At 40.0% G+C, this 25,741-nt stretch overlaps 1 protein-coding gene across 2 annotated transcripts in view; it reads left to right on the forward strand.

Annotated features, from left to right (window-relative positions):
• The window catches only part of GUCY2C (guanylate cyclase 2C), an 879,595-nt gene extending 865,983 nt beyond the window's left edge, over positions 1–13,612 (forward strand). For both annotated transcript variants that reach the window (XM_089687691.1, XM_089687690.1), the window contains 3 exons: positions 4,461–4,555; positions 4,835–4,911; positions 12,889–13,612. In XM_089687691.1, coding sequence (XP_089543817.1) covers positions 4,461–4,555; positions 4,835–4,911; positions 12,889–13,063 — 347 coding nt within the window. In that variant the 3' untranslated portion in view covers positions 13,064–13,612. The remainder of the gene's footprint in view (positions 1–4,460; positions 4,556–4,834; positions 4,912–12,888) is intronic.
• Positions 13,613–25,741: the final 12,129 nt, after the last annotated feature.

Below are 25,741 nucleotides of genomic sequence, written 5' to 3' on the forward strand. Positions count from 1 at the left end.
GGCTTGGAATTATTCTTATTTTCATCCTACTTCTTCTTCTTCTTCTTCTTCTTCTTCATCCTCATCCTCTTCTTCTTCTTATGAGGATGAGGATGAAGAAGAAGAAGATGAAGAAGAAGTAGGATGAAAATAAGATTAATTCCAAGCTGGCAAAAAGTGTATCTGCAGCGCTCCTCTAAGTGTATTTGCAGAATGTCATTTATGGAAAAAAATAGATACAATGTTTCAACCGCTGTATGGAAGGAATGTCCCAGAACTGTCATAAATAGTCTATTTCTGACAGTTCTATGACATTCCCTCCATACAGCGGTTGAAACCGCTGTATGGAGTGAATGTCCCAGAACTGTCAGAAATAGACTATTTCTGACAGTTCTGGGACATTCACTCCATACAGCGGTTTCAACCGCTGTATGGAGGGAATGTCATAGAACTGTCAGAAATAGACTATTTCTAACAGTTCTGGGACATTCCTTCCATACAGCGGTTGAAACATTGTATCTATTTGTTTCCATAAATGGATCCATTTATGGAAACAAATAGATACAATGTTTCAACCGCTGTATGGAGGGAATGTCCCAGAACTGTCAGAAATAGTCTATTTCTGACAGTTCTGGGACATTCCCTCCATACAGCGATTTCCGGCAAAAAGTGTATGTGCAGAGTTCCTCTATTCTGCAGATACACTTAGAGGAGCTCTGCAGATACACTTAGAGGAGCTCTGCACATACACTTTTTGCCGGCTTGGAATTATTCTTATTTTCATCCTACTTCTTCTTCTTCTTCATCCTCATCCTCATCTTTTTCTTCTTCTGAGGATGAGGATGAAGAAGAAGAAGAAGTAGGATGAAAATAAGATTAATTCCAAGCCGGCAAAAAGTGTATGTGCAGAGCTCCTCTAAGTGTATCTGCAGAGCTCCTCTAAGTGTATCTGCAGAATAGAGGAACTCTGCACATACACTTTTTGCCGGCTTGGAATTATTCTTATTTTCATCCTACTTCTTCTTCTTCTTCTTCATCCTCATCCTCTTCTTCTTCTTCTGAGGATGAGGATGAAGAAGAAGAAGAAGAAGAAGAAGTAGGATGAAAATAAGATTAATTCCAAGCCGGCAAAAAGTGTATGTGCAGAGCTCCTCTAAGTGTATCTGCAGAGCTCCTCTAAGTGTATCTGCAGAATAGAGGAACTCTGCACATACACTTTTTGCCGGCTTGGAATTATTCTTATTTTCATCCTACTTCTTCTTCTTCTTCTTCATCCTCATCCTCTTCTTCTTCTTCTGAGGATGAGGATGAAGAAGAAGAAGTAGGATGAAAATAAGATTAATTCCAAGCCGGCAAAAAGTGTATGTGCAGAGCTCCTCTAAGTGTATGTGCAGAGCTCCTCTAAGTGTATCTGCAGAATAGAGGAACTCTGCACATACACTTTTTGCCGGCTTGGAATTATTCTTATTTTCATCCTACTTCTTCTTCTTCTTCTTCTTCTTCATCCTCATCCTCTTCTTCTTCATCCTCATCCTCTTCTTCTTCTTCTGAGGATGAGGATGAAGAAGTAGGATGAAAATAATATTAATTCCAAGCCGGCAAAAAGTGTATGTGCAGAGCTCCTCTAAGTGTATCTGCAGAGCTCCTCTAAGTGTATCTGCAGAATAGAGGAACTCTGCACATACACTTTTTGCCGGCTTGGAATTATTCTTATTTTCATCCTACTTCTTCTTCTTCATCCTCATCCTCTTCTTCTGAGGATGAGGATGAAGAAGAAGAAGTAGGATGAAAATAAGATTAATTCCAAGCCGGCAAAAAGTGTATGTGCAGAGCTCCTCTAAGTGTATCTGCAGAGCTCCTCTAAGTGTATCTGCAGAATAGAGGAACTCTGCACGTACACTTTTTGCCGGCTTGGAATTATTCTTATTTTCATCCTACTTCTTCTTCTTCTTCATCCTCATCCTCAGAAGAAGAGGATGAGGATGAGGATGAAGAAGAAGAAGAAGAAGTAGGATGAAAATAAGAATAATTCCAAGCCGGCAAAAAGTGTATGTGCAGAGTTCCTCTATTTCTGACAGTTCTCTGACAGCTTCTTCACATGTACAGCGGTTGAAACATCTGTATCCTAAATGTAAACTAATAGATACAATGTTTCAACCGCTAAACATGTGTTCCTTCTGTCAGAGAACTGTCAGAAATAGCGGAGCTCACTGCAGGGACACTTTTGCCGGCTGATCGGGAAATATTCGATTCGCGCACCCGAAGTAGGCAAAATTTCGGATTCGACGCGAATCGAATATTTCCTGAAATTCGACTCGAATTCCGGTTCGCCTGGTTCGATTCGCTCATCTCTAATCTTCAAGATTGTGGAAGGATATTTCCAATACTCTTCTAAAATTTTGCACATAGGAACTTTACAGTGAGCATGCTGTAACAAGAAACTGTATTTGACTTGCTGACACCAAAGACCAAGAAAATATGATTCAGGTAAATACCTAGCAGGCAATGATACATCTTTATTAGTAGTGATGGACCATTTCTTAAAAGAAAGTTTTTACTAATCGATCATTAAGAGACCAAAGATCATTCCATCTCAGTTAAATAATTTATGAATGGAATCACATTTGCTAGTCTAATTGTAAATTACAGTCCTCAAGCTATCTTCTAGTGACAGCCATGCAGGGTTAAGGATTACTGTAACTATGACTACAGCAAAATGCTTAAAGTGGTATTAAACCCAAAATCAAAAATGTATTAAATCTCATCATATCTTAGTTGAGGTGACAGAATTAGGTTTCTTTTCAGGCTTTTTTCTTTTTTTTTTACCTGGTGATCTAGCCAGTAAGTCTGTTATTATTCAACTTACTTTAAGGTGGTTGGAAACCTCAGAAATTAAATGGAAACAAAGCATATCCCTTTATAGTGTGTTCTTGTCTCATTTAAGTGCACCAAGTGTAATTTCTCTCTGCTACTTCCTTCCTCTGCTATCTACATGAATCACTTCTGACAGATTTTCCTGATACCAAGAGAAAAAGGTAATGGGGAGGGATCTCCAGCTCACAGCCTGTGATTGACAGTGTCAGTCCTCTTCCTGTGTGCTGTTTCAAGGAGGTATGTCCCTTCCCTCCAATCAGCTCTCAGAGCTCGTCTCACTGAGCTCCGCAGTGTGTAATTTAATCTCTTTGCCCCCTGATTTCTGAAAGCTCAGACAAGCGTTATAAATTCTGGACTTTGAATGGATGTAGGGAAGACCGCAGATAGACAGGTACAACATATGTAGGAGAATTTGTTTCATCTCTGTGTATCACCTGAGGCAAATCACTTCATTGGGTATACAGTATGTAAGGGTTTACAGCCACTTTCACAGACCAAGCTGTTCAGACAAAGTAGCTAGTAGAGGGCTGTGCCAAACCATTTACCACAGGCAGGGGTCCTTACAATGGTCAGCTTTTATCACGTTAAATAAAACTTTTATGCCAAAGAGAAAAAAACTATTTTCTGTAACTGCTTTAAAGTGTTAGCTGGAGTTCAACTTCAATTTGTTTAGTCAAGGCTATGTAAATGTGCTAGTCCAACACTACCCTGTCCCCAGACTGACAATACTGCTGTCCAAAGGTGTTTGCTTTACTATTTCATACAAAATGCAAGACGCCCCAAGATAGGAAGTATGTTACAGGTTGGATCACCAGGTGAAACAAAGAAGTCTAAAAAAAGGAACCTAATGCAATCATCAAATCTAAGGATGGGTAAGCTGCAATATATTAAATTTTAGTTTTTGGGTTTAAAGTGGTTGTAAACCCTAAAAATATAAATTTAGTTAATCACATTACCATAATCTGCACAGCAGAACAATGCATACACCCCCAGTCTGCCTAAAAAAGCACCCGTCACTCTTCTGCTATTTTCCTCTTTGTCCCTCATTGAACAAAACCATCACAGGCCTTAAAATGGTGTTGCCACGCTCTCTCTCCTTTGATTGACAGCCTACATAATACTTCTCATGCACTAGCATGAGAAGTGTCCATGTCTTCTGTGCACTCATGCACAGATCTCTATCTCTCGCTCCCTCCCCCTCCTCCTCTTGCTGCACCTGGATTGGCAGCTCTGTCCCTCAGCATTGTGGAAGGAGAGGTAGTCAGGTGGTGCAGATCCAGGTGTCTGATTGGACAGGACTTGTCAGGGGTCATGGGCAGCACTCCCACAGTGTGCGCCACTATGCCAGGGATGAGGGCGTGTAAAGCGGGGAGGGGATTCTGGTGACATCACTACTACACCGCCCAAGCTCCAGACTGCCGCCACGCCCACAGAAAGGAAAAACTTCAGAGGGCTACATCTCAAAAATGGAGTGACAGAAACATTTTACAAAGAGGCGATCAGACACAGAGCACTCAAAGCTATTCATGGATGACAGTATTCAGCATTTGACCATTAGGTGACAGTCCTAACTATAAACTAATAACTTTTTTTTTTTTACATAACAGCACTTCGAATACATGTAAGTAATTCAACTGTGTCCATTTTGAAAAGGACAGACTGTGGATTTCAATTTGAAGTAAGAGGAGAGACCCATCTGAAGGTATGAATCATACAGCAAAATAAAAGCATTGCAATCAGTAAAGAAAGATTTGTCACTTTGGAGATCAAGCTTACCAGAATTACCAGAAAATCAGAAAATTATTACTGAAAACTGCATATTGTGAAATATATTAGAAATGAATAGGAGAAGAAAATGTATGATTTTGTACTGTATATGATTTTGTATTATAAATAACACATACAATATGTTCTGTTTTCCCTCAAGCATTACAATGCCTTGGCTCCCCATTTATATATATTTTTTCGCATTAACTTTTAGGGTAAGGGAACAGAAACCACCTACTGGCTAACAGGAGAGAAAGACCACAAATATAACCTCCCTGTGCCTCCAACTGTGTAAGTAATCAGTTATTCTAAAAAAAACAAAAAATAGTAAAATAAGCCTTTTGCTTAAAGTAAACTTTACTATTATGATTTAATACACTTCTCAAAAATTTAAATAAGCACTTTGAAAACACATCAGATCTCAATGGGTAAAAATATGCTGGATATCTATACTGATATGAACTGGGTAATGCGTTAGGAATATAAGGATACCCCATCGTTTGATGGAAATGAAAATGATCAACCTACAGAAGACACCCTAAAGATCAAAGTGAAAAAATGATGCAGCAGGCTAGTCCATTTTGCTGAAATTTCATTGCAGCAACTCAGAATGGTACTCAGTAGTTTGTATGGCCTCCACATGCTTGTATGCATGTCTGACAACGTCGGGGCATGCTCCTAATGAGATGACGGATGGTGTCCTGGGGTAATTCCTCCCAGATCTGGACCAGGGTATCACTGAGCTCCTGGACTAAGGTGCAACCTGGCGGTGTTGGATGGACCAAAACATGATATCCCACAGGTGTTCTATTGGATTTAGGTCAGGCGAGAGTGGGGGCCATTTATTGGGATCAATTTCTTCATCCTCCAGGAACTGCCTGCATACTCTCGCTACATGAGGCCAGGCATTGTCATGCACCAGGCGGAACCAAGGACCAACTGCACCAGCATAGGGTCTGACAATGGGTCCAAGGATTTCATCTCAATACCTAATGGCAGTCAGGGTGTCATTGTCTAGTCTGTAGAGGTCTGTGCGTCCCACCATGGATATGCCTCCCCAGACTATCACTGGCCCACCACCAAAACGGTCATGCTGAACGATGTTACAGGAAGCATAACATTCTCCACCACTTCTCCAGACCCTTTCACGTCTGTCACATGTGCTCAGGGTGAACCTGCTCTGTGAAAAGCACATGGCACCAGTGGCGAACCTGACAATTCTGAGGTTCAATGGCAAATGCCAATCGAGCTCTATGGTGCCAGGCAGTGAGCACAGGGCCCATTCGAGGGTCTCAGGCCACCATCATGAAGTCTGTTTCTGATTGTTGGTCAGAGACATTCACACCAGTCGCTTTCTGGAGGTCATTTTGTAGGGCACTGGCAGTGCTCATCCTGTTCCTCCTTGCACAAAGGAGCATATACCGGTTCTGCTGATGGGTTAAGGACCTTCTACGGCCCTGTACAGCTCTCCTAGAGTAACTGCCATCTCCTGGAATCTCCTCCATGCTCTTGAGACTGTGTTGGGAGACACAGCAAACCTTCTGGCAATGGCATGTATTGATGTGCCGTCCTGTAGGAGTTGGACTGCCTGTGCAACCTCTGTAGGGTCCAGGTATTGCCTCATGCTATCAGTAGTGATGCTGATCCTAGCCAAATGCAAAACCTAGTAAAGAACAGTCAGAAAAGATGAGTAGGAAAAAATGTCAGTGGCCTTTACCTGTAAAACATTTTTGTTTTGGGAGTCATCTCATTGTTGCTCATCTAGTACACCTTTTGTTAATTTCATTAACACCAAAGCAGCTGAAAATGATTAACAATCCCCGCTGCTACTTAACTGACCAGATCAGTATCCCAGGAGTTTAATTGACTGGATGCTATACTCTGATTAAAAAGTGTTCCTTTAATTTTTTTGAGCAGTGTATTAACAGGACCTAATAAGCACTTATTTTTACAGCTGACCATGTACAGTAGAGCCGGCCATAGATGAACTGGCTGAAATTTTAACCATCTAATGAAAGGCTAATTGTACCCAATTCAATTGTTGTACAACTTGGGTACAACCAGCCTGTCGGAATTTTTCATGACATTATTGCCAGCAGCTATAGCCACTAGTAATAATCACTTTGTTCTCACTGCGGCCCCCCCACCACCACTGGGGGGAACACAATAGCTCCACCGAAGGGATTCCCCCATCAACACTGATCGTGTTGATGAGGAAATTGAGTAAAGTTGCATCATCTATAGCAGGCTTAAAGCGGAACTACACTGCATCTGAGTACCACAAACCAAAAACGCTATAAAAATTAATTGTTAATACTCAAAGCAAACGCCCCATCCATCCATGTCTCAATGCTTTATTTTGCTGAGAATTACCTTTTTAAAACACACACTAGCATTTCTGGCTATGACCATCTTGAATAAAGTAGCATTTACTTCCTGGAATCCATCTTCCCTTAACTTGGGCATGCAGGCAGGATGGTGTGCTTAGCTAATAAAACTCCTCCTCCCCTTCTCCACTGCTGAAGACTCCTGGGATGTATGACATCATTTTCCTAGGCATGGAAACCAGAAAGTAACTGAATAAATGTAAAAAAAGTTTAAAACAAGTAAATATGATATACTTTCCTGTCTATTTACTAATGCTAGTAGCATATGGATTTAAAAAATTCAGTATTGAAGTTCCGCTTTAAAGGCTGACCATCCTTGAAGTATTTGTGTTTCCCTATGCTCATAGACTGTTTTATTACTATCACTACTTAGAGACCTAAGGTGACTTTTGATGGTCTTCAAGTATGAATTTTGGTTTTATGGTACCTTGGGGTTATGAATGTTCCTTTATCCCATATCTGACCTTGTTAGCTAGAAGCATGATGATATTAAGGATGTTGAAGAAAATTAATACAACCAAGATTCCTTCTTAAGGACAATAAGTACACTGATAAACTAGGCTTTACAATCCCCATTATTCCTAGAGCTCTACTGCTTGGGATTATTAAAGACTTTATCCCATGTTCATATTTCAAAAGTATGTTTCGACTAATCTTATTCTTTGCGAGTAAAGTGATCATCCTAAATTGAAAAACTCTTACCCACTTACTTTGGATAAGGGCATTCGACTAGTCAATGTGGCCTCTGATGTAAGCAGTCATGCCTGCCACACAAAATTTTAAACCATTGGTCCATGATTGCATCAATCAGCTGCTACATCTGCATTTAACTGTTCTCATAATGATACCTGATGCTGATGTTTCAATTTGCTCTGTCATGTTGTCTCAGGGAGAATATAATGAAATGAGCAGAATGAATAGTTGTATGTGTGGATGTCACTTTATCTGTCTGTTGGCAGGTGCCAACTGTTGTCTGCAGTTGGTTATGTGCATTAATACGTGGGAGCATTAGGATTAACTGCGTGCAGTTATGCATCAGCTGGAGGCTAGATCACATCCTGCTAGATAGGTATATAAGCATAGGAAGTAGTGTCCTCATGGGGAAAAAGTCATAGGAAGTAAGGAAACTCCATAGTGCCTCCCATGTAGAGACACAACATGGGGTGTGGTCTACCTGAGACGGGACCCAGTGTAAGGGAAAGTGAGAGAATGAAAGCCATATATGTGGAGGTGGATCATGCTTAAGGTATGCACACCATTGCACTAGTCAAACCATTGTACCACTCTAAATCATTACACCAGGTAAACTTTGTATCAGTTAGACCACTGTTTTGTCCTAAAGCTGCCTCAGAGAGACTGTTACTGTGAGCAATGTGATTTCCGTGGAGATCTACCGTAAGTGTTAAGTTTGTGCCTGGAGGTGTTAAATACTGAACTGTGTGAGATCAATGTACAATGTCATGAAGAGAAACTCCAGTAAGCTAGGTTGTTTATTCTGCAAAGTCTGGTCTTGTCATTTATTGACAATCAGCTTATGTGGCCAATACAGTATGTGTAAAGAGGGGAACGAAGAGTGTTTTAAGTGCTTGAGTAACATCGGTATACAGAAGAAAGAGCAGCCAGTTCAGGATGGGGAAGGTGGTGGCCAGTGATGGAGGGTTCCAGTTGGAAGAGTGGTTTGGTGTCAGTCTAAGCATAGGGGTGGGGGTACATAAATTTTTCAGGGACAGGGCCTGGACCAGAGAAGAAGCAAGTTCTTCCATGTGTATGGTAATCCCCTTTCACACCCATGGTTGGAGCAAGACAAATGTGCTGTGCTACAAAAGTGGTGAAGGGTATCTAGTGGCTATATTGTTTACCTCAGAATGCTCTGTAGTCTAGTGCTGGGACGGGTAGGAACAGACCCATGTCATTGGTTGGAGTGGAGATGGGATCCTTCTAGCGTGGAGCCTGGCAGGATCATTCAAGACTGGCCATTTGGCTGAGGATGATACAAAGGCAAGCAGTGATGGCAAAGGCTTTACACAAGACTTTCCAAAATTTGAAGGATGATTAGACCCCTTTCAGATTTATTGTGCATGGGCAGACCATAAAAGGCAGAAAATGTCCCTGATAAAGACAGGAACAAATGTACAATTTTTGAATATCTGTCTACAGCCACCCAGATGATAGTGCAATCTTCAGAAAGAGGGATGTCTGTGAGGGAAGTCCATAGAAATTTGTGTCAGGGGTTTGACTAGAATTGGTATGGTCTATAGGAGAAGAGTTGAAGACATGTTGGTCATTTTAGTTTGAGGGCACACAGGGCAAGCTAAAATTAAATCCATGATATCACATCAGATGCTAGGCCACCAATAGGAGTTTGCAAGGAGCATATAGCTGTTGTGAATGCCCAGGAGTACAGGGAATTTTGAGTCATGGGACCAAGTAGAGTCTGTTTGCCCACTACCAATGCGTATCCGCATGGAACCTCAATCATGCACTTGACTTTTGGACCTCTGAAATGCAGTTCTGTTTCATTGCTAAGTGAAACAAAATGCGGCATTGGGTATGCCGACAACATCTCCCTCGCAGCTAGAAGCAATTCCACCCATAACAGGTACATGCTAATGGCAGGTTAGTTGTTGACTGTACCTTTGTTGCCCATGGCAACCACATGTGTAACTTGCACTATGATGGTCTGAAATGTGCTACCTCTTCATACCCCATATGCTAGTGACCCAAGTGTGGAACTGTGCCAATTACTTTCAATGCACTCCTTTCAAGCACTTCAGACCAGGCCAAAGGCACGCTTTCAACATTTTACTGTAGAAAATCAGGCACAGTACTAAAGGGTACAAAACAGACAGGACAGTCGAACAAAACTTCAGTAAAAGTGTAAGTCCCTAGTCCTTACTTTTAATCAGGCTATGTACTGCCCCGGCATACCTGCGAAGGTGGAGTCCATGCGAATAAAGGTCCATTCATGGCATTTCCAAGTACCTTGTATCTTTGGGGCAAACCCCAGGCCGGTTAGTTTCATATCTTTTTTGTGTTCTCAAACTCCTCCAGGGTTACCTTCTCCTTTCTCCAGGAGCCTTCTCATTCACAATTGCCTCTCCCTCTGGCTCTGGACCACGGGAACAGTGGGTCGGACCCAGGGGCGGACTGACAACTCATGGGGCCCCCGGGCAATAGGGGATCATGGGGCCCCTGTGTCCTCGCCCACACCCAAAAAAGCCTATGAAAAAGCCAATGAAAGGTACCAGGGGCATCTCATGGGGCCCCCTACTGACCCGGGCCCTCAGGCACTGCCTGAGTGCTGGCATGGTCAGTCCGCCCCTGGTCGGACCCAATGATCCCGCCAAAAAAAAAACCCAGGAACTAAGTTACCCCAGCCCCTAACTAGCTAGTACTGGCTTGCTGACACGCCACCTTCCTATACCTTTCCTTTTCCTGCCGCCCCCTTTTTATATTTTCTTGGTTTCTTTTTTTACCTTCCCTTATGCATTCTCTAGTAATTCAGTTATTACAAGGAAAGCTGTTACAGGAAGATGTAGGAGCTATAGAAAGATGCCCAGAAATGAATGCCTGTTTTGTCCCAAATTTACATTAGAAAACAGAAATTCTACTGTAAAATAGAAAACTAGAAAGTTTACAAGAGCATTTCAAATGAAGATTGATGTTTTTAAAACAAGGGTATTTGGTTAGGAATAAAATTCCATCCAATATAGATCAATGATAATAATTTACTGGTAATTATGAATAAACTATATCTAATTGGGCAGTGTTGTTTATACCAATTGACATGAACCAGAATGTAGTTTGTTTGGGATGCAGAGATTGATTTTATATGAAATAAATGCAAAGAATAATATAATGTAAGAATGTATTCATTTTAATTGTGGTTTGCTTGTATGCTCCTGTGATCCTTCTGGGTATTTCACTTTAAGAAAAAATACTGATGCTCCATGCATAGAATAATTATTAATTCGCCTGTTCTTCTGTTAACTCTGATTAAGGCCAGTAGGTAGGGGAAAATGCACGGGTAGGGACCATAGAGCGTGGTGCTTTTCTACTTGTTTTTAATAAAACATAGATGCAACTGAGAAGGTTATGCTGTGCTTCAGTGCTTGATCCAGCTTAATCTGGAATTTTTAAAGTACAAGTCAAACCAAAATATTTCATTTTGTTTTGGATAGAGTGGGAAAGGGTTAGAACCTGTCAGGTTTTTCTTACTAGTATAAATAATAGTAAAGTGAGCGCTCCTAAAAGTAGCCACTAAAACACCAAGAGGTACCAATAAAACTCCAAAAAGATCAGAAATGTATAGGGTGTAGCGCTGTATATAAAAATTCAAAATAAACCAATATGTCCACATATATTGATCATAAACGCATGTAAAAAGGAAGGAACCAGACAGCACAGCACACTACAGCCGCCTGGAGCTGGAAAGAAGCCCGGGCGGCCTTTTTTAATAGAGGTATAGTGCTTTTTTCTTGCTCATCACTATACCCTGTCTGTTTTATATTCGGTACTACAATAAAGTATTTTAATATACTACACTATGGGCACCTCTTTTGTGGCTCCTGTCTGGAGCTATTAAGCCCACAGGTACCTGTTAGTATCCAGCATATCCAGAGGAATAGGAGCCCCATATCCAGGCTGACCACCTCACTAATCTTAAGGAGGACCTCTGGAACCAGTGGATTTAATTACTTCCCTAACGGCTTGATGACTGCACCATAGGAAAAAGTTCACCAGATTGACCAGTTTACCTTGAGAATTTTCATATATGCGCATTATCTATGTGCTTCCGGTGAGTGCGCACTTTTCACTTTTGGCTGGAGTCACAAGTTCATCTGCTGCATTTTCTTCTGTTTACAGACTTTTTATCCGTTTACGTATTTACCTGCGTTTATGATCAATATATGTGGACATATTGGTTTATTTTGAATTTTTATATACAGCGCTACACCCTATACATTTCTGAGGTTTTTCTTACTGTTTGTCTCAATATTGAAGAAATTGTCCTTCTCTTGCTGTTAAGGCAGGAAGAGATGAGAAATTTCTCCAGCAATGAAGCAGACAGTAGTGTGCAAAAAAGTTAGAACATCTGACAATGTTTTCATTGTTGCCTGAGCCTTTATGTAATGGTGTAATCTGCAGCCCTCATTACTTGCATGAGCATCACAAGAACAATAGGTGAGATAAAATCTCCTCAATGAAGTCACATAAAGCAAAAATAATATTTGTTAAAGTCAAGCTCAGCCTTGTACAGCAGCATAGCCATTAGAATCACTTTTAGTAGTTAAATAAGGGAGGAACTTAAATGTCCCACAAAAACAATTAAAAAAAACCAAAAAAAACAGTTACTATTCAGCTCACAAATGGGAGACACTGATCGTTCCATACTTTGTTGCAAAATCCCTAAAAGTATGGGCCTAGCCATACAGCTTGGGTTGGGCTGTAAAGTGGAGTTCCAGATGTTTTTGTGTTTATTAAAATTCAGCAGTACAAAAACTGTAGCTGCTGACTTTTAATAAACACAGCCAACTGTCAGCTGAAAACCTGTCACAGGACTGAAGAACGAAATGTACTGCTGTGATCCACAGGAGAAGTAAAGCCAAACAAGTTTGGCTGTAGTTCTACTTTAAATCTTTGTGTTGTGATGTGCTTACTTCGATGGGAATTCATTGTCTTGGTCACTAGCCTTAGTAGATTAATCAGTTTATCCTGGGTTCACATATGATTGGCAGATGTTGTGGACTTGTCTGACTGATATTCAAAATATGTGCTTTCACAAAATACATCATACCTTTCTTCTTAGAGTGTTTACATGGCAGTTTCAGTTCACATATACCACTTTCATTATTTCTTCTTTTCTTCATATTTTATATAGAGAAAATCAGCAGCGTCTTCAGTCAGATTTTTCAGGTATGATAAAGGACTCTTTGAAAAAGAGAGAAGCAGAAGGGTTCAGTGACAGACCGCTAACTCGTGTGGCTAGTTACCGGAGCGGTACTTTGGAGTATCTTCAAATTGCCACAAGTGACCAACCCAGCACATATCTCTAGAAAGGTCTTCACCCAACTACACAAAGTCTGCAAATGTTAAATCCTAACCAAACCTTTAGATTTATTACCTTTTAATGAAGTAATTTTCAGCTGCTGTAATGAATATGGGAATCTTTTCCTTTTTTAACCACTGTAGTAAGAATTAAAATAACCTGTGCTCATGGTATTGGTGAAATCCAGCATGGGATAGAGAATATGGGAATCACATGCATTTTGATTTTGTTGTCTCCCTTAACCCTTACGTATGCTTCCCCCTTCCCTTTTCCCCTTCCAAAGTAGTCACTTACCCTCTGGAGTCAGAAATTTAACAGATGTGAAGATTACTTCTCAGACAGGTTGTTTATTTTTTGATGGTTATTTCTCCTGCCATTCCCAATTGTTGATTCTATGCTGTTATGCACATACTTCACCAGCATTGTAACCTCACAATGTGTATTGTACTTGTTGCTTTTCAATGTAAGACACATATGACATTCTTTTTCCTGTGATTTATCTTTGCCTGGATTGTATCCTTGTAAAGTTATAATAAAGCCTTTATGGAAGAAAAAAATATAACCTGTGTTACTCACAGTACCCTCAGCATTCACAGTCCTCTCAGTGCTTAGAGTGCCCTCAGTACTCCTTAATACTCACAGTGCCCTCAGCATTCGCAGTGTTTTAAGTACTCACCGTGCTCTCACAGTGCCCTCAGTGCTCACAGTACCCTCAGTACTCCTTGGTGCTCACAATGGCCCTCAGTACTCACAGTGTTCCTTCAGCAGTCACAGCACCCTAAGTACTCCACAGTACTCACAGTGCCTTCACATCAGTACTTACGGTGCCTTCACAGTGCTTTCAGTACTTAGTGCTCTCAGTACTCCACAGTACTCACAGTGCCTTTGGTTCGACTTGGAAGTGACAGTGCTCTCAGTACTCGCAGTGCTCTCGGTAAAATGTTTTTGGCACATTTTGCTGGCTGAAGCTGAAGAGTAGGAAATTTGAGTGGAGAGTGAAAAACAGCTTTGCTTCTGACTGCTGGGGATTACTTGTGGTTGTAGGTGTTTTATTTTCTTCTTTGGGGTCTTTTCTAGCAGTTTTTTCTTTTTCAGTCACCATTTTTATTACTTTTTATATAGCATTTTTTCTTCATTTAATTTTTTTCCTTAAGTCTACTAATTAAAGGGAAGTGTTAATTGGTCACAGGTGCTCCAGGTACTATATAACTTTCTGTCGAACTCACTCTGAGCTTGCTCATACTTGAGCTTTCCTGTATTTTGCTTGCTGGACATTTGATAACGTGAAAATTTAATTGGGTGGAGTTAAAAACCAGAGTTTAAACAGGAGATTATAACAGGAGTCTTCGGACCTGTAAGTGACATCTGATATCTACAATATTAATAATAGCAATATTAATATTGTAACTGGAATAATGAGTGCTAGCAAAGTAGAAGGTTTTGTGCAGTGCACAGTGTGCTGCATGTATACAACAGTAGAGCAACATCTCCAGGATGGATATCACTGAGACAGCTGTGAACAGGTTGCCCTTCCGGAAGCTCACATTAGTGATCTGGAGGAGAAAGTTACAACACTTGGGAGAACTGACAACCTTGAAAGTGGTCTTCTGCTCACTGAGCAGGTAGTTAATAGCATTGATGTGGAGGGTGGAGAGGTAAGTCAGGATTATCAGGTAGGAAGATGGGTTACTGTAGTTAGAGGGAGTGGTAGGGGCTCAAAGAAAAGGAATGCCAGCTCTGGGTTTGAGCACCCACACAGATTTGCCAAGTTGAGTAAAAATGTGGGGGTGGCCAGCTCAGAGGTGGCAGCCCTAGATGTCACTGCTATCCTTAACAATGGTGAGCAGCCCATCTAGGAGGGATGGTGAGGGTAGTGCAGGAAGGCTTAGACAGCTGGTGGTAATAGAGGATTCTATAATGAGGACTGATAGAATAATTTGTTTCCAGGATCGCCTCAAGTGAATGGTTTGCTGTCTGCTTGGTGCCAGGATTTGACATGTGGCAGACCGGGTTGATACATTTTTGGGAGGGGCTGGGCATGACCCAGCTGTCTTGGTCCATGTTGGAACCAATGACATAATGCATGGAAGGTGGAGGCTCCTTAAGAATCAATTTAAAGAACTAGGCTGCAAATTGAACGGAAGGACCTCCAAGGTGATATTCTCTGAAATATTGCCTGTGCGATGTGCAACATAGGAAAGACAGGGGAGATTAGAGAACTGGATTCATGGCTAAAGACCTGGTGTAAAAAGGAAGGATTTAGGTTTCTAGAGCAATTGGCTGACTTTTCATTGGGGTACAACAGAAATGCTAAAGATGGTTTGTACCTAAATGGAAGGGGATCTGCTGTGCTAGGGGAGAGGTTTATGGGAAGGTTGGAGGATTATTTAAACTAGGATTGGGAGTGGGGGGGATTAGATAAATTTAGTGCAGACACATCAGACTAGGGTCAGTCCCTTTTGGTGATAGAATGGGGAAGGATAGGGGGAGAACTATGGCAGATGACAAGAAGGTTACCATGTTGCAAACAACCATTGGAATTAGTGGTATTTGTGTGAAAATAAAAACATGCAAAATGCGTGTGCAAAATGTGACAATGAATTAAAGTGTTTGTTCACCAATGCCAGAAGTCTGCCATGCTAAATAGGTGAGTTAGAAGCTTTGGTGCATGAAGAGAACTATGGTTTAATTGGTATTGCTGAATCTTGGCTTCATTTTTCACATGACTGGGGTGTTAATATTCCTGGCTATGCTCTCTTTTGGAGAGACAGGGTAAAAAGGAAAGGTGGTGGTGTCTGTCTTTATGTGAGAAGTGATCTCAAAGCGAGCATGAAGGAGGATCTGGTTGATGGAGAGTGTGTTGAGGCTCAGGCATTATGGGTGGAACTGCACATGGATGTGCGTACTTCAAAGGTAATCATTGGAGTTTGTTATAGGCCACCCAGTGTTAAGGAGGAGGTGGAGAATCAGCTCTTGCATAGATTGAAAGGGCAGCAAGGGCTGGGTCAGTGATAATAATGAGAGATGTTAACTACCCGGGACATTGACTGGAGTAATGGCACTACAGGAACAGTTAAAGTGCAAACATTTATAAACCTAATTAAAGACAATTTCATGGTACAGTTCATAGAGGCCCCAACTAGGAATAATGTTCTGCTGAACCTGGTAATCTCAAATCATGTAGAGCTTATTACTAATAGCAGAGACAATAACATGATTTTGTTTAATGTCACCTGTAAACAACAAGCACATATGGGAAAAATAAAAACATTGAAATTTAAGAGAGCAAATTTTCCAATGATGAGGGCTGCTCTCTTCTTTCCTAGATACACATAATATAACTGTATGCTAACATTTATAGGTAAAGTTGATCCAGGGAATATTCGATTGCCTCTTGGGGGACCAGGAAGGATTTTTTTCCCCTGCAGGAGTAATTTGGATCATGCTTTGCTGGGGTTTTTTGCCTTCTTCTGGATCAACAGTGAGTATAGGATATACATTTTATGGTTGAACTAGATAGACTTGTCTTTTTTCAGCCAGACTAACTATGTATCTATGTAAGTGCTCACAATGCCATCAACACCTTTAAATTAAACAATGGAACCCTGTTAGAGATGATTAAACATAGTTCCCCAGATATATATGCTGAAATTTGTAAAGTATTCATTCTTGTTCTGACTCAACTACCAAGCCATAAACTTTATCTCCAGCCATGTATACAACTATACCACGTGGTGTTGAATTTATCCCTTGCATCGGGTCAGACAGTTTAACTCAATGAATAAACTCACATGTTGAGGAAGTCAGATGAGGAAACCCATTTGAATGTTCCGATTAATGGAGAATAATCATATGTAGAAAAACGTTAATGTTGTAAGCCTCATGGAAAGATGCATTCGGAAGACAGGATACAGTGGAATGCCTATCAGAGAGAGGCAGGGGGGAGGGATATACACAAGTACGGTGATAGAAAGAGCTCAGCTTAGACAGAAGGAAACAGCTTAAAGACACAGAGTAATGATAAACAAGTGATGGTCACAAAGAAATAATAATAAATCAAATAGTGTAACACAACAATCCTTGTTCCGAGTGCTGGGTATTACCTTCAAGTATGTAAAAAGGCCTTATAACCATAAGGATGAAGACCAGTATGATCTAGCCAACTACAGAGGGATATGTGTCAGCAGCACACTGGAAAAACTATTCAACCGTATTCTGAACAAAAGATTCCTCAACATTCTAACACAGTATAATGTCTTCAGTAGAAGCCAGACAGTGTTACTGCCAAACCACTGCACCGCAGACCACATCTTCCTCAACCTGCACAGTCTCATCAAGAACCACGTAAGCAATAGAAAACAAGGACAGAAATTTGCCTGTTTTGTTGATTTTTAAAAAGGAATTCAATTCAGTGTAGCATTCAGGCATGTTCTTCAAACTACTAGAGAGTGGAATAGGAAGGAAAACATATGATGACACTAAGAACGCATACTGTATACTGAAATTAGCATAAAGGAAAAAGAACAGAGCACTTCTGTCTGGCCCATAAAAAAGAACTGGCTAGTTCTAGAATCGTCCTTAGCACCTGGGCTAACTTTACATGACACTGAAGTGAAGTTACTGCTGTATGCAGATGACCTCCTGCTACTGTCACTAACAGATAGGGGTTTATTTACTAAAGCTGGAGAGTCCAAAATCAGACTCCCTTCTGCATAGAAACCAATCAGCTTCCAGGTTTCATTGCCAAAGCTTCATTGAACAAGCTGAGGTTAGAAGCTGATTGGTTTCTATGCAGAAGGGAGTCTGATTTTGGACTCTCCAGCTTTAGTAAATAAACCCCATAGAGTCTGCAAGCTAGAGAAATACAGTGCGAAATCGGCACTGTCCATCGACCCAAAGAAAACAAAAATTCTATTGTTCCAAATAAAGAACACAAAACAAATAAAGATTCCTTCCTTTACAATAAGCAACTGCACTCTTAATGCATCTACACATACCTCAGACTAGAAATGAATCAAGAAAGAGGACATTGTTAATGAATGATGCTGAAATGTTATGGGTAGAGTTGCATATGGGTGCTTGTACTTCAAAGTTAATTACTGTAGTTTGTTAAATGCCACCCAGTGTTAATGAGGAGGTGGAGACTCAGCTACTTGCACACATCGAAAGGGCTGCAAGGGCTGGGACAGTGAAATAAAATGAGCAATTTTAACTACCCCAAAATTAACTGAAGTAATCGCACTTTTAGAACATTACAGGGCTGAAACATATAAATCTATTACAATACAATTTTATGGTACAGTTCATAGAGGCCCCAACTAGAAATTATGCTATGCTGGACCTGGTAATCTCAAACCATGTGAGGCTCATTACTAATGTTCATATAAAGGAACATCTGGGTAGTAATGACCATAACATGATTTCATTTAAAGTGTTTCTAAATGTTCAGTTATTTATTTTTTTTAAATCACAAACATGTTATACTTACCTGCTCTGTGCAATGGTTTTTGAGCCTCCTCTGCTGGGGTCCCCCACCGGAGGTCCTGCCCACCCCCCCCTCGAGTGCACCCATAACAAGTAGTTTGCTATGTCATGCAACACTGTACCCAATGAAAATTTTATCATCTTTTAGAGACAGATTGAGCTTTCTTTTGGTGGTATTTAATCACCACTGGGTTTTTTATTATTTTATTATTATTTGCCATATAAGCAAAAAAATACTGACAATTCTGAAAAAAAAACAAATTTTTCTAAGTTTCTGTTATAAAATGTTGCAAATAAATAATCTTTCTTTATAAAATTAGGCCAAAATGTATTCTGTTACATTTCATTTAAAAATAACCCAAATCAGTGTATACTATTTAGTCTGTGTGAAACTTTTAGAGTCTACAATCTATGGTATATATATATATATATATATATATATATTTGAAAATTATGCAGAGTAAAAGTCCGTTCTAGAATGAATAATGCTGGCAGCTAGCAACGCAATTCAATATACAATATACCTCTCAAATGGTATACTTATATGGAGTGCAGCGCCAAAGTACAATATAAAACAAACCAACAAGTGAGAAGAAAAGAAGGAATAAATAAAAAACTTTTCACCATAAATACAAGTAAATATTAAAGAGACTGTCCCTTTAAGAACAAATATATAATGTAATATAATAAAGCCCACTAATTAAATCCATGTGTTCATGTATTTCTTTCACCAAATAGAGGACAATGACACCACTGTGTTATCCAGCCACCATTAATGCACACTCGCCGGCTCCCAAGCTGCATATATACCTTATATCAGCAGCAAACAATGGATGTAAAGCTTAAAGACATAAACTTCTGTAAAACAGTCACAGAAGCAGAGCGAATCTCTTCTTCAGAAAGCCATCCACATTTGAGAAGAGCTGGGTGGAAAAAAGCTCAGAAAGTGGAGCCAAAAAAGACTATATGATGTAGTGGTATTAAAGAGATCAAACTTACATTATTTAGAAGTAAAACGGCATTTAGGTATTATATAAAGCTATAAAAATGAAAAACTGCCATATCCAGCAACATACTGTAGCAATATAACAACAGTAGTGCACTCACTAAGATGGCCTCCGTTCCTGGAATCGGAGGCAGCTGAGAAAGTCAGCATGTAGCTCCGCTCTAACACATTTCGTGCAATAGCACATCTTCAAGGGACACTGCTATGCTGATGTGTAAGATCCTGTCCCACAAATAGCCTGCTGATTCCCCTGGATTGATTGCAGATGGATCAGGAAAACAATATCGTAGCCATTTTGTCAAAGACCTCTTACATTCAATAGAATTCGGCAGCCATTTCCCTAAAATCTATTCATGAAAGCAAATGAAAAACAGCCAGCAGAAGGCAAGCAGCAGGTGAGGTGACCTGCTACCGAAGGGTACAGGACATTTCTACATCTAAGAAATATGATGCCTTGTATGACTTGGAGGATGAAAAAACAGGCAGAAGGGACTAGAGGTATTACCTTCAAGACACATGGAAGCAAAGAGGCCAGAAAACTTACAATAAAAGAGGGCATCAGTATCACTCAGGAAGGGATGAGGGTGTAAAGAGGGTGAATATTATAGACAACCTCCCTCTGGTAATTCCTATAATCATTCTTACCACACACCCCATCAGGAAACCCCAAGAAGTCCTTCAGTATGAGGGCAGACAGTGGATAGAGGTAGGGAGATCCAAAGGATTGATAGAGGGGCTGGTTCATCTTATGGTGGTAACGGGAACTTCCAGCAAAAGAGGTATATACGCAAAAGAGGAAGATGAGTAGGCAGGAGGGTCAATAAAGGCAATAAAGAGGAGTCTAGTTAGTAATGACATTTTTAACCTTAGCAAATCCAGCATAACCTGTGAGGGGGCACAATAGGTCTATTGAATAGAGGCCTAACATTTGAGGAATAATAGTGTTGGCTCATGCTATAGACATACTGAAATAAGAAACACTTCTGTCTTTAACACTGTGGTGTCAAATGCACATATATCAGTCTTTAAAGACATGGTACTAAAAGATCTTGAATCCTTAAAAGTAAAGAGTCTTAGAAACAACCAAAAGATTAATAGTGGGTTTGGGAGCCTGCTGAAAAGAAAAGATAAGACCTGCTGACAAAGGGGGTGGCATTGTAGTGTGGGACAAAAAAGACTACATGAACAAGAAGGATAATATCCTTGGGCATAAGGAAACAAACAAAGTTTAACCATAAGATCCTATGTAAGGAATTTCCGGTAAAAAAATCACTATCGGGAACGCGAATGCGCATAGGAATTCCTGAAGAAGAATTGCCGGTTGTGCGCATGCGCGCAGGAAGGCGCAATCGCGCACATGCACACGCACACACACTACGAAGATTGGCACCAGACGGCCCAATTAAGGAGTGCCTCTGCTCAGGTTCAGTGCTGACTGGTCTTCAGCTCCCCCCGTGTCCTGCTTGTTCCTGTACGATTCCTCCGTTACCAACCTGGCTTGTTCCTGACCCGACTTCGATTACTCTCCTGCTACCGGTTCCTGACTTTGGCTCTGCTCCTGACTTTGGCTTTTCCTTCTGATTCTGTACCACGCTGCCTGACTGTTGATGATCCTGGCTATCCTATGACTCTGCTCCAGTCTCTTGTCCTTACTACCTACCTTGCTCTGCTGCATGTCTGGCAATCCACAGAACCTGCTCTGCCTATTATTACGGTGCCTAAATCAGAGGATCATCTGCCTTCCAAGGTCATCATCAGCAAGAGCTGCAAACAACCACTGGTCCCTAGACTCCCTCTGTTCTAACATCAGAACATCAGCGGGTTCAGGGCTAGTGACACAAGTGAGGCCGACCTCGTCAATTCAGTCTCCCATCAGGTACGTGACATCCTACCTGCAGGTATAAGAAAGATTAAAAAAATAGTGAATAAGGGTTATAAAAGAATAATGTTGAATACAAAAATAAAAGCAGTATTTAATCCCTTCAGCACTCAGACTACCTGTTATGTATTGGCTCCCTAAGATACACAAGGATTTGAACAATGCCCAAGAAACAGCGCTAAGAAGACTGTGGCTATAAGTCAATATAAACCTCACATAGAGGTATGTCTTTTTTTAGCAAATTGTTAAAAATGTATCCAAACGTGTAGAGCAATAATGTCCCCAGGCTGTAAGGTGGAATGCCCGCTCACCTACATCCCTGGACTGGGAAGAGATGCTTCTCCTCAGTGTGTTCCTGGACAGGCAGGGGATCGTGGCGCTCCGGCAGTGACATCACTTCCGGAGCGCCGCAATCCCTGGCCGGTCCAGGAACACATCAAGGAGAGGCATTTCTTCCAGTATAAATCATTAACCACTACTCTCTGAATTCAGTCTTTTAGCCAGTTTTCTAAATGGTAAATGGTTACATACAGATTTTTCCAAGCCAGTAGACTTTACCTTACACATTAGCTGTGTGTGGGGAACTGTGTCAAAACGGTTTTGCAGAATTCAAGTATACCATGTCCACAGCCACCCCCTGTCCAAGGTTTTGCTCACCTCCCCATAAAAAGAAATCAGATTTGTTTGACAACTTCTGTCTTTCATGAATCTATGCTGTCTGTTACTTAAAATATTTTTTTCAAGCAAGCAGTCATTCATGGGATCTTTTATTAAACTCTCCAGTATCTTCCCAACTATAGAAGTTAAACTAACAGGTCTATAATTACTTTGTAAATATTTTGATCCCTTTTTAAATATTGGCACCACATTGGCCTTACGCCAGTCCAGTGGTACTATGCCAGGCATTAAAGAGTCCCTAAAAATGAGAAACAATGGCTTTGAAATGACAGATCTCAATTCTTTAAGGACCTGCGGGTGTATGCCATCCTGTCCAGGTGCTTTATTCACCTGGACAGGTTATTCTGTCTAAATATTTCTGGTCATATCAATTTTGAGGCAATGTGGATCATCTGTGGCTGTGTCAATACCATGCCCATTATGGTCAAGAGCTCCCCCATGCTGCTTTGTATACACAGAGCTGAAGAAGGTATTTAACAAATTTGCCTTCTCTTTGTCCCCAGTCACCCATTCTAGATTATTTTGTAAAGGGCCTACATGCTCAGATTTGACCTTTTAACTATTAATGTATTTAAATAATTTTTGGGGGTTTGTCCTGCTAGCTTTTATTTTATTTTTGCGGTCTTGATTTTTTTTTTACATAATTTGTTATCTTCTTTGTAATGTTGAAACGATGACAGCGTTCCTTCATTTTTATATTTTATAAAAGCTCTTTTCTTATTACAGGTCTATAGAATGATAATGATAATATGTTTGTATGTTAATGTATTTTTTTTGTCTATAGCTCTGGATAATCAGCTGTCATTTTCCCTGAAGAAGCCCTAATGGGCGAAACACGGGACCACAAACAAACTCATGTACTGCTGTATAAAATTGTTGTAAACTATACTATGTGTAAGGTTGAATTTTTATGGATATAATATTTTAATAGTGTAACTTAATAGATCTTAAATCTTAAAGAAATTCCCTGTGAAATACCTTACGTACTGTTAGGCATCTTTAAAGTTTAGGATCTTTCAGCACAGCCATTTATATTAATGAGATGCAGGTGCAGATCCTTACAAATCAGTATTAAACTATATGTAAATGTAAGGTGTTTAATCACACCAGTTTTTCAAACGCAGAGTTATCATTACAAATAACTCTATCACTATTACTTTGATCGACTTCACATTTTGTTTTACAAATGTATTTGTAGTGCTTACATCCTGTTTATATTTGAACCAATTCTGTTTTCCTCTGTAGAAGTGGTGTTACTCTGTTTGCTTTAATGGCCGATTTTTGTAGGGAAGCATGGGATGGTTTCAGAACCAGCAATCCCAAGATACATCTGAGATAAAAGAGGCTGATCTTGCCAAATCTTTTATGAGGATACAATGAATGTTAGAGAAAAAAGTTAGCATTTTTTGAAATTTTTTTGACAAATATAATGAAAATAAAATTATACCATGGTGGCTACGAATCCAAATTTTTCCTAATTTGAAAAGAATTGATGATACCCTAAAGTTAGCCTGGGAACATAATTTAAAGCAATGCTCTTTGGGGATGATCTCCAAGTTTTCCAACAATATGAGGTTAAATGTTTAGAATTAGACAGCCAAATTCAAAAATTGTACTGTATATTAAATGCATGTCATTGACTTCTTCCCCATTGTTTTCCGAAAGAGAAATGCAGCTAAAAGAACATACTGAAAAATATTAGATGTTATTAACAGTAAGGAAAGTAAATACCTTAGAGATAAAATGGTGTATGACCAAGGGTACATGTATAAATAGAATCAGAAATCACGGCCTAGATATCCATCAAAACAAATAATTGTTTAATTTCTGACCAGCATGAATGTGATTCTGATGTATCTTCTGTTTCCTCCATATTCTCCAGTCAGTCTACGGTACATCACAATTGACTGAGGAAAGGTCTTCTAAAAAAAGTAAAAGGTGATATATATATCACTCAGTCTAAGGTGAGTGAATCTTGTTTTACCAGGTCACATGTCATCACTTCACACAAAGTTGCACCCATATTTTTAGGAGCCAATGCCCCTGAACACTGCAAAACTTTAATTCTAGAAACCCAGCCAATGAAGGTACAGAAGGACAAATCTAGTTTGAAATGACAATTTATCATCTTATAAATTATCTACTGTAGAAGCTCAGGTATTACAATTGTGCTTGACCTTCTGAACTTTTGAAATTATAAAAGACATCCATTTGTTTGCAAGATGACTTTATGACAAACCCACTTCAATAGATACAGTTAATACATTGGTTAATCATGACAATGTCAACGTTAATCTTTCAATTAATGAATTGAAAGCTATGCAGAATTTGATGGGCGGAGGGACATGTCGACGATGAGGCAGCTCCTCCTGATTTATGTGGAACCCACCTCGTCCTCGATAGGTCTCTTTCCCCCACCCCATTAATTTAAACTAAAATCTAAATCTTTTCCCGTGTTAAGTAACAATCCCATTATCTGGGCATTGTCCAAAAATTGTCCAACAATTTACCAATGAAATTGAAAAGTGCAACTGGAAACAGACCGGTCCTAGTAAGCACAAGCCCTCAAATGAAAGTGCTCACTTCTTTACAGAAAAATTTTGATTTAGTGATAAAACCAGCAGACAAAGGAGGAAATTTGGTATTGTGATTAATAGTTATAATCTTGAATATTGAAATATTATTAACACAGCATACCATTCCAATATTATAGATAAGGACACATGGACATTTCTATGTGTGAAAGAACCAAAAATTCAGATTTTCCGCTCTATGCCTAAAGTACACAATTCTTTAACTGATCCTCCGGAACATTTGTCTCTGGTTGTGAATGACTGACAGAGAACGTCAGTCGTCTGGTTGATGACTATTTGAATTCCCATGTTAATCACCTTTTCCCCTATGTAAAGGATACTATTGACTTACTCAGAATAATTGAATGATTACATGTTCATTCCTCAGGATGTATGGTTGTGGCCATTGATAGCTTGTAGAACACCATCGAAAGCTTGTAGAACACCATCCCTCATGACAAGTGACTTCAGGTTATAGCCAACATACTGTAGGAACGTGGCCAATTGGCCTATCATTATTATAAGTTTGTTTTGGATCTATTGAAGTTCATACTCACAAGAAACATTTTTATGTTTGGACACTCCCACTAACTCCAGGTGTAGGGGGTGGCAATGGGGACACAGTGTGCCCCATCGTACACCAACCTGTACCTGGGGGGGTGGGAGCGTAACCTTTTTGCTCAAGATTATATTCATTATTATCTCAGTCTGATGGATGACATATTGCTTGTATGGTCAGGCACACATTTCTAGACATTCTTGGCAGAAATTAGTTTAATCTTAAATTTACCATGAGTTGTCACCAAAAGACTATCACCTTTTTTGGCATACAAATCTTTGTTAACGCAGGTGGCTCCCTTGGTTCATCATTGTTCAGAAAGCCATCTGCGGGGTACACAATTCTCCATGTGTCTAGTTCCCATCCTGATCCTTTGAAAATGAGCATTCCTTACAGCCAATATCTTCATCTTAGAAGTAATTGTAATAGAGATGAAGACTGCTAGGTTGAGGCCAATAACCTCTATGAGCAATTGAGCCATTGGGGCTATAGCTGAAACTGCCTGA

The sequence above is a fragment of the Staurois parvus genome, unplaced genomic scaffold (genome assembly GCF_062004578.1).
Source record: "Staurois parvus isolate SC_StPar_1 unplaced genomic scaffold, SC_StPar_1.0 ptg000436l, whole genome shotgun sequence".
Taxonomy (NCBI): Eukaryota; Metazoa; Chordata; class Amphibia; order Anura; family Ranidae; genus Staurois; species Staurois parvus.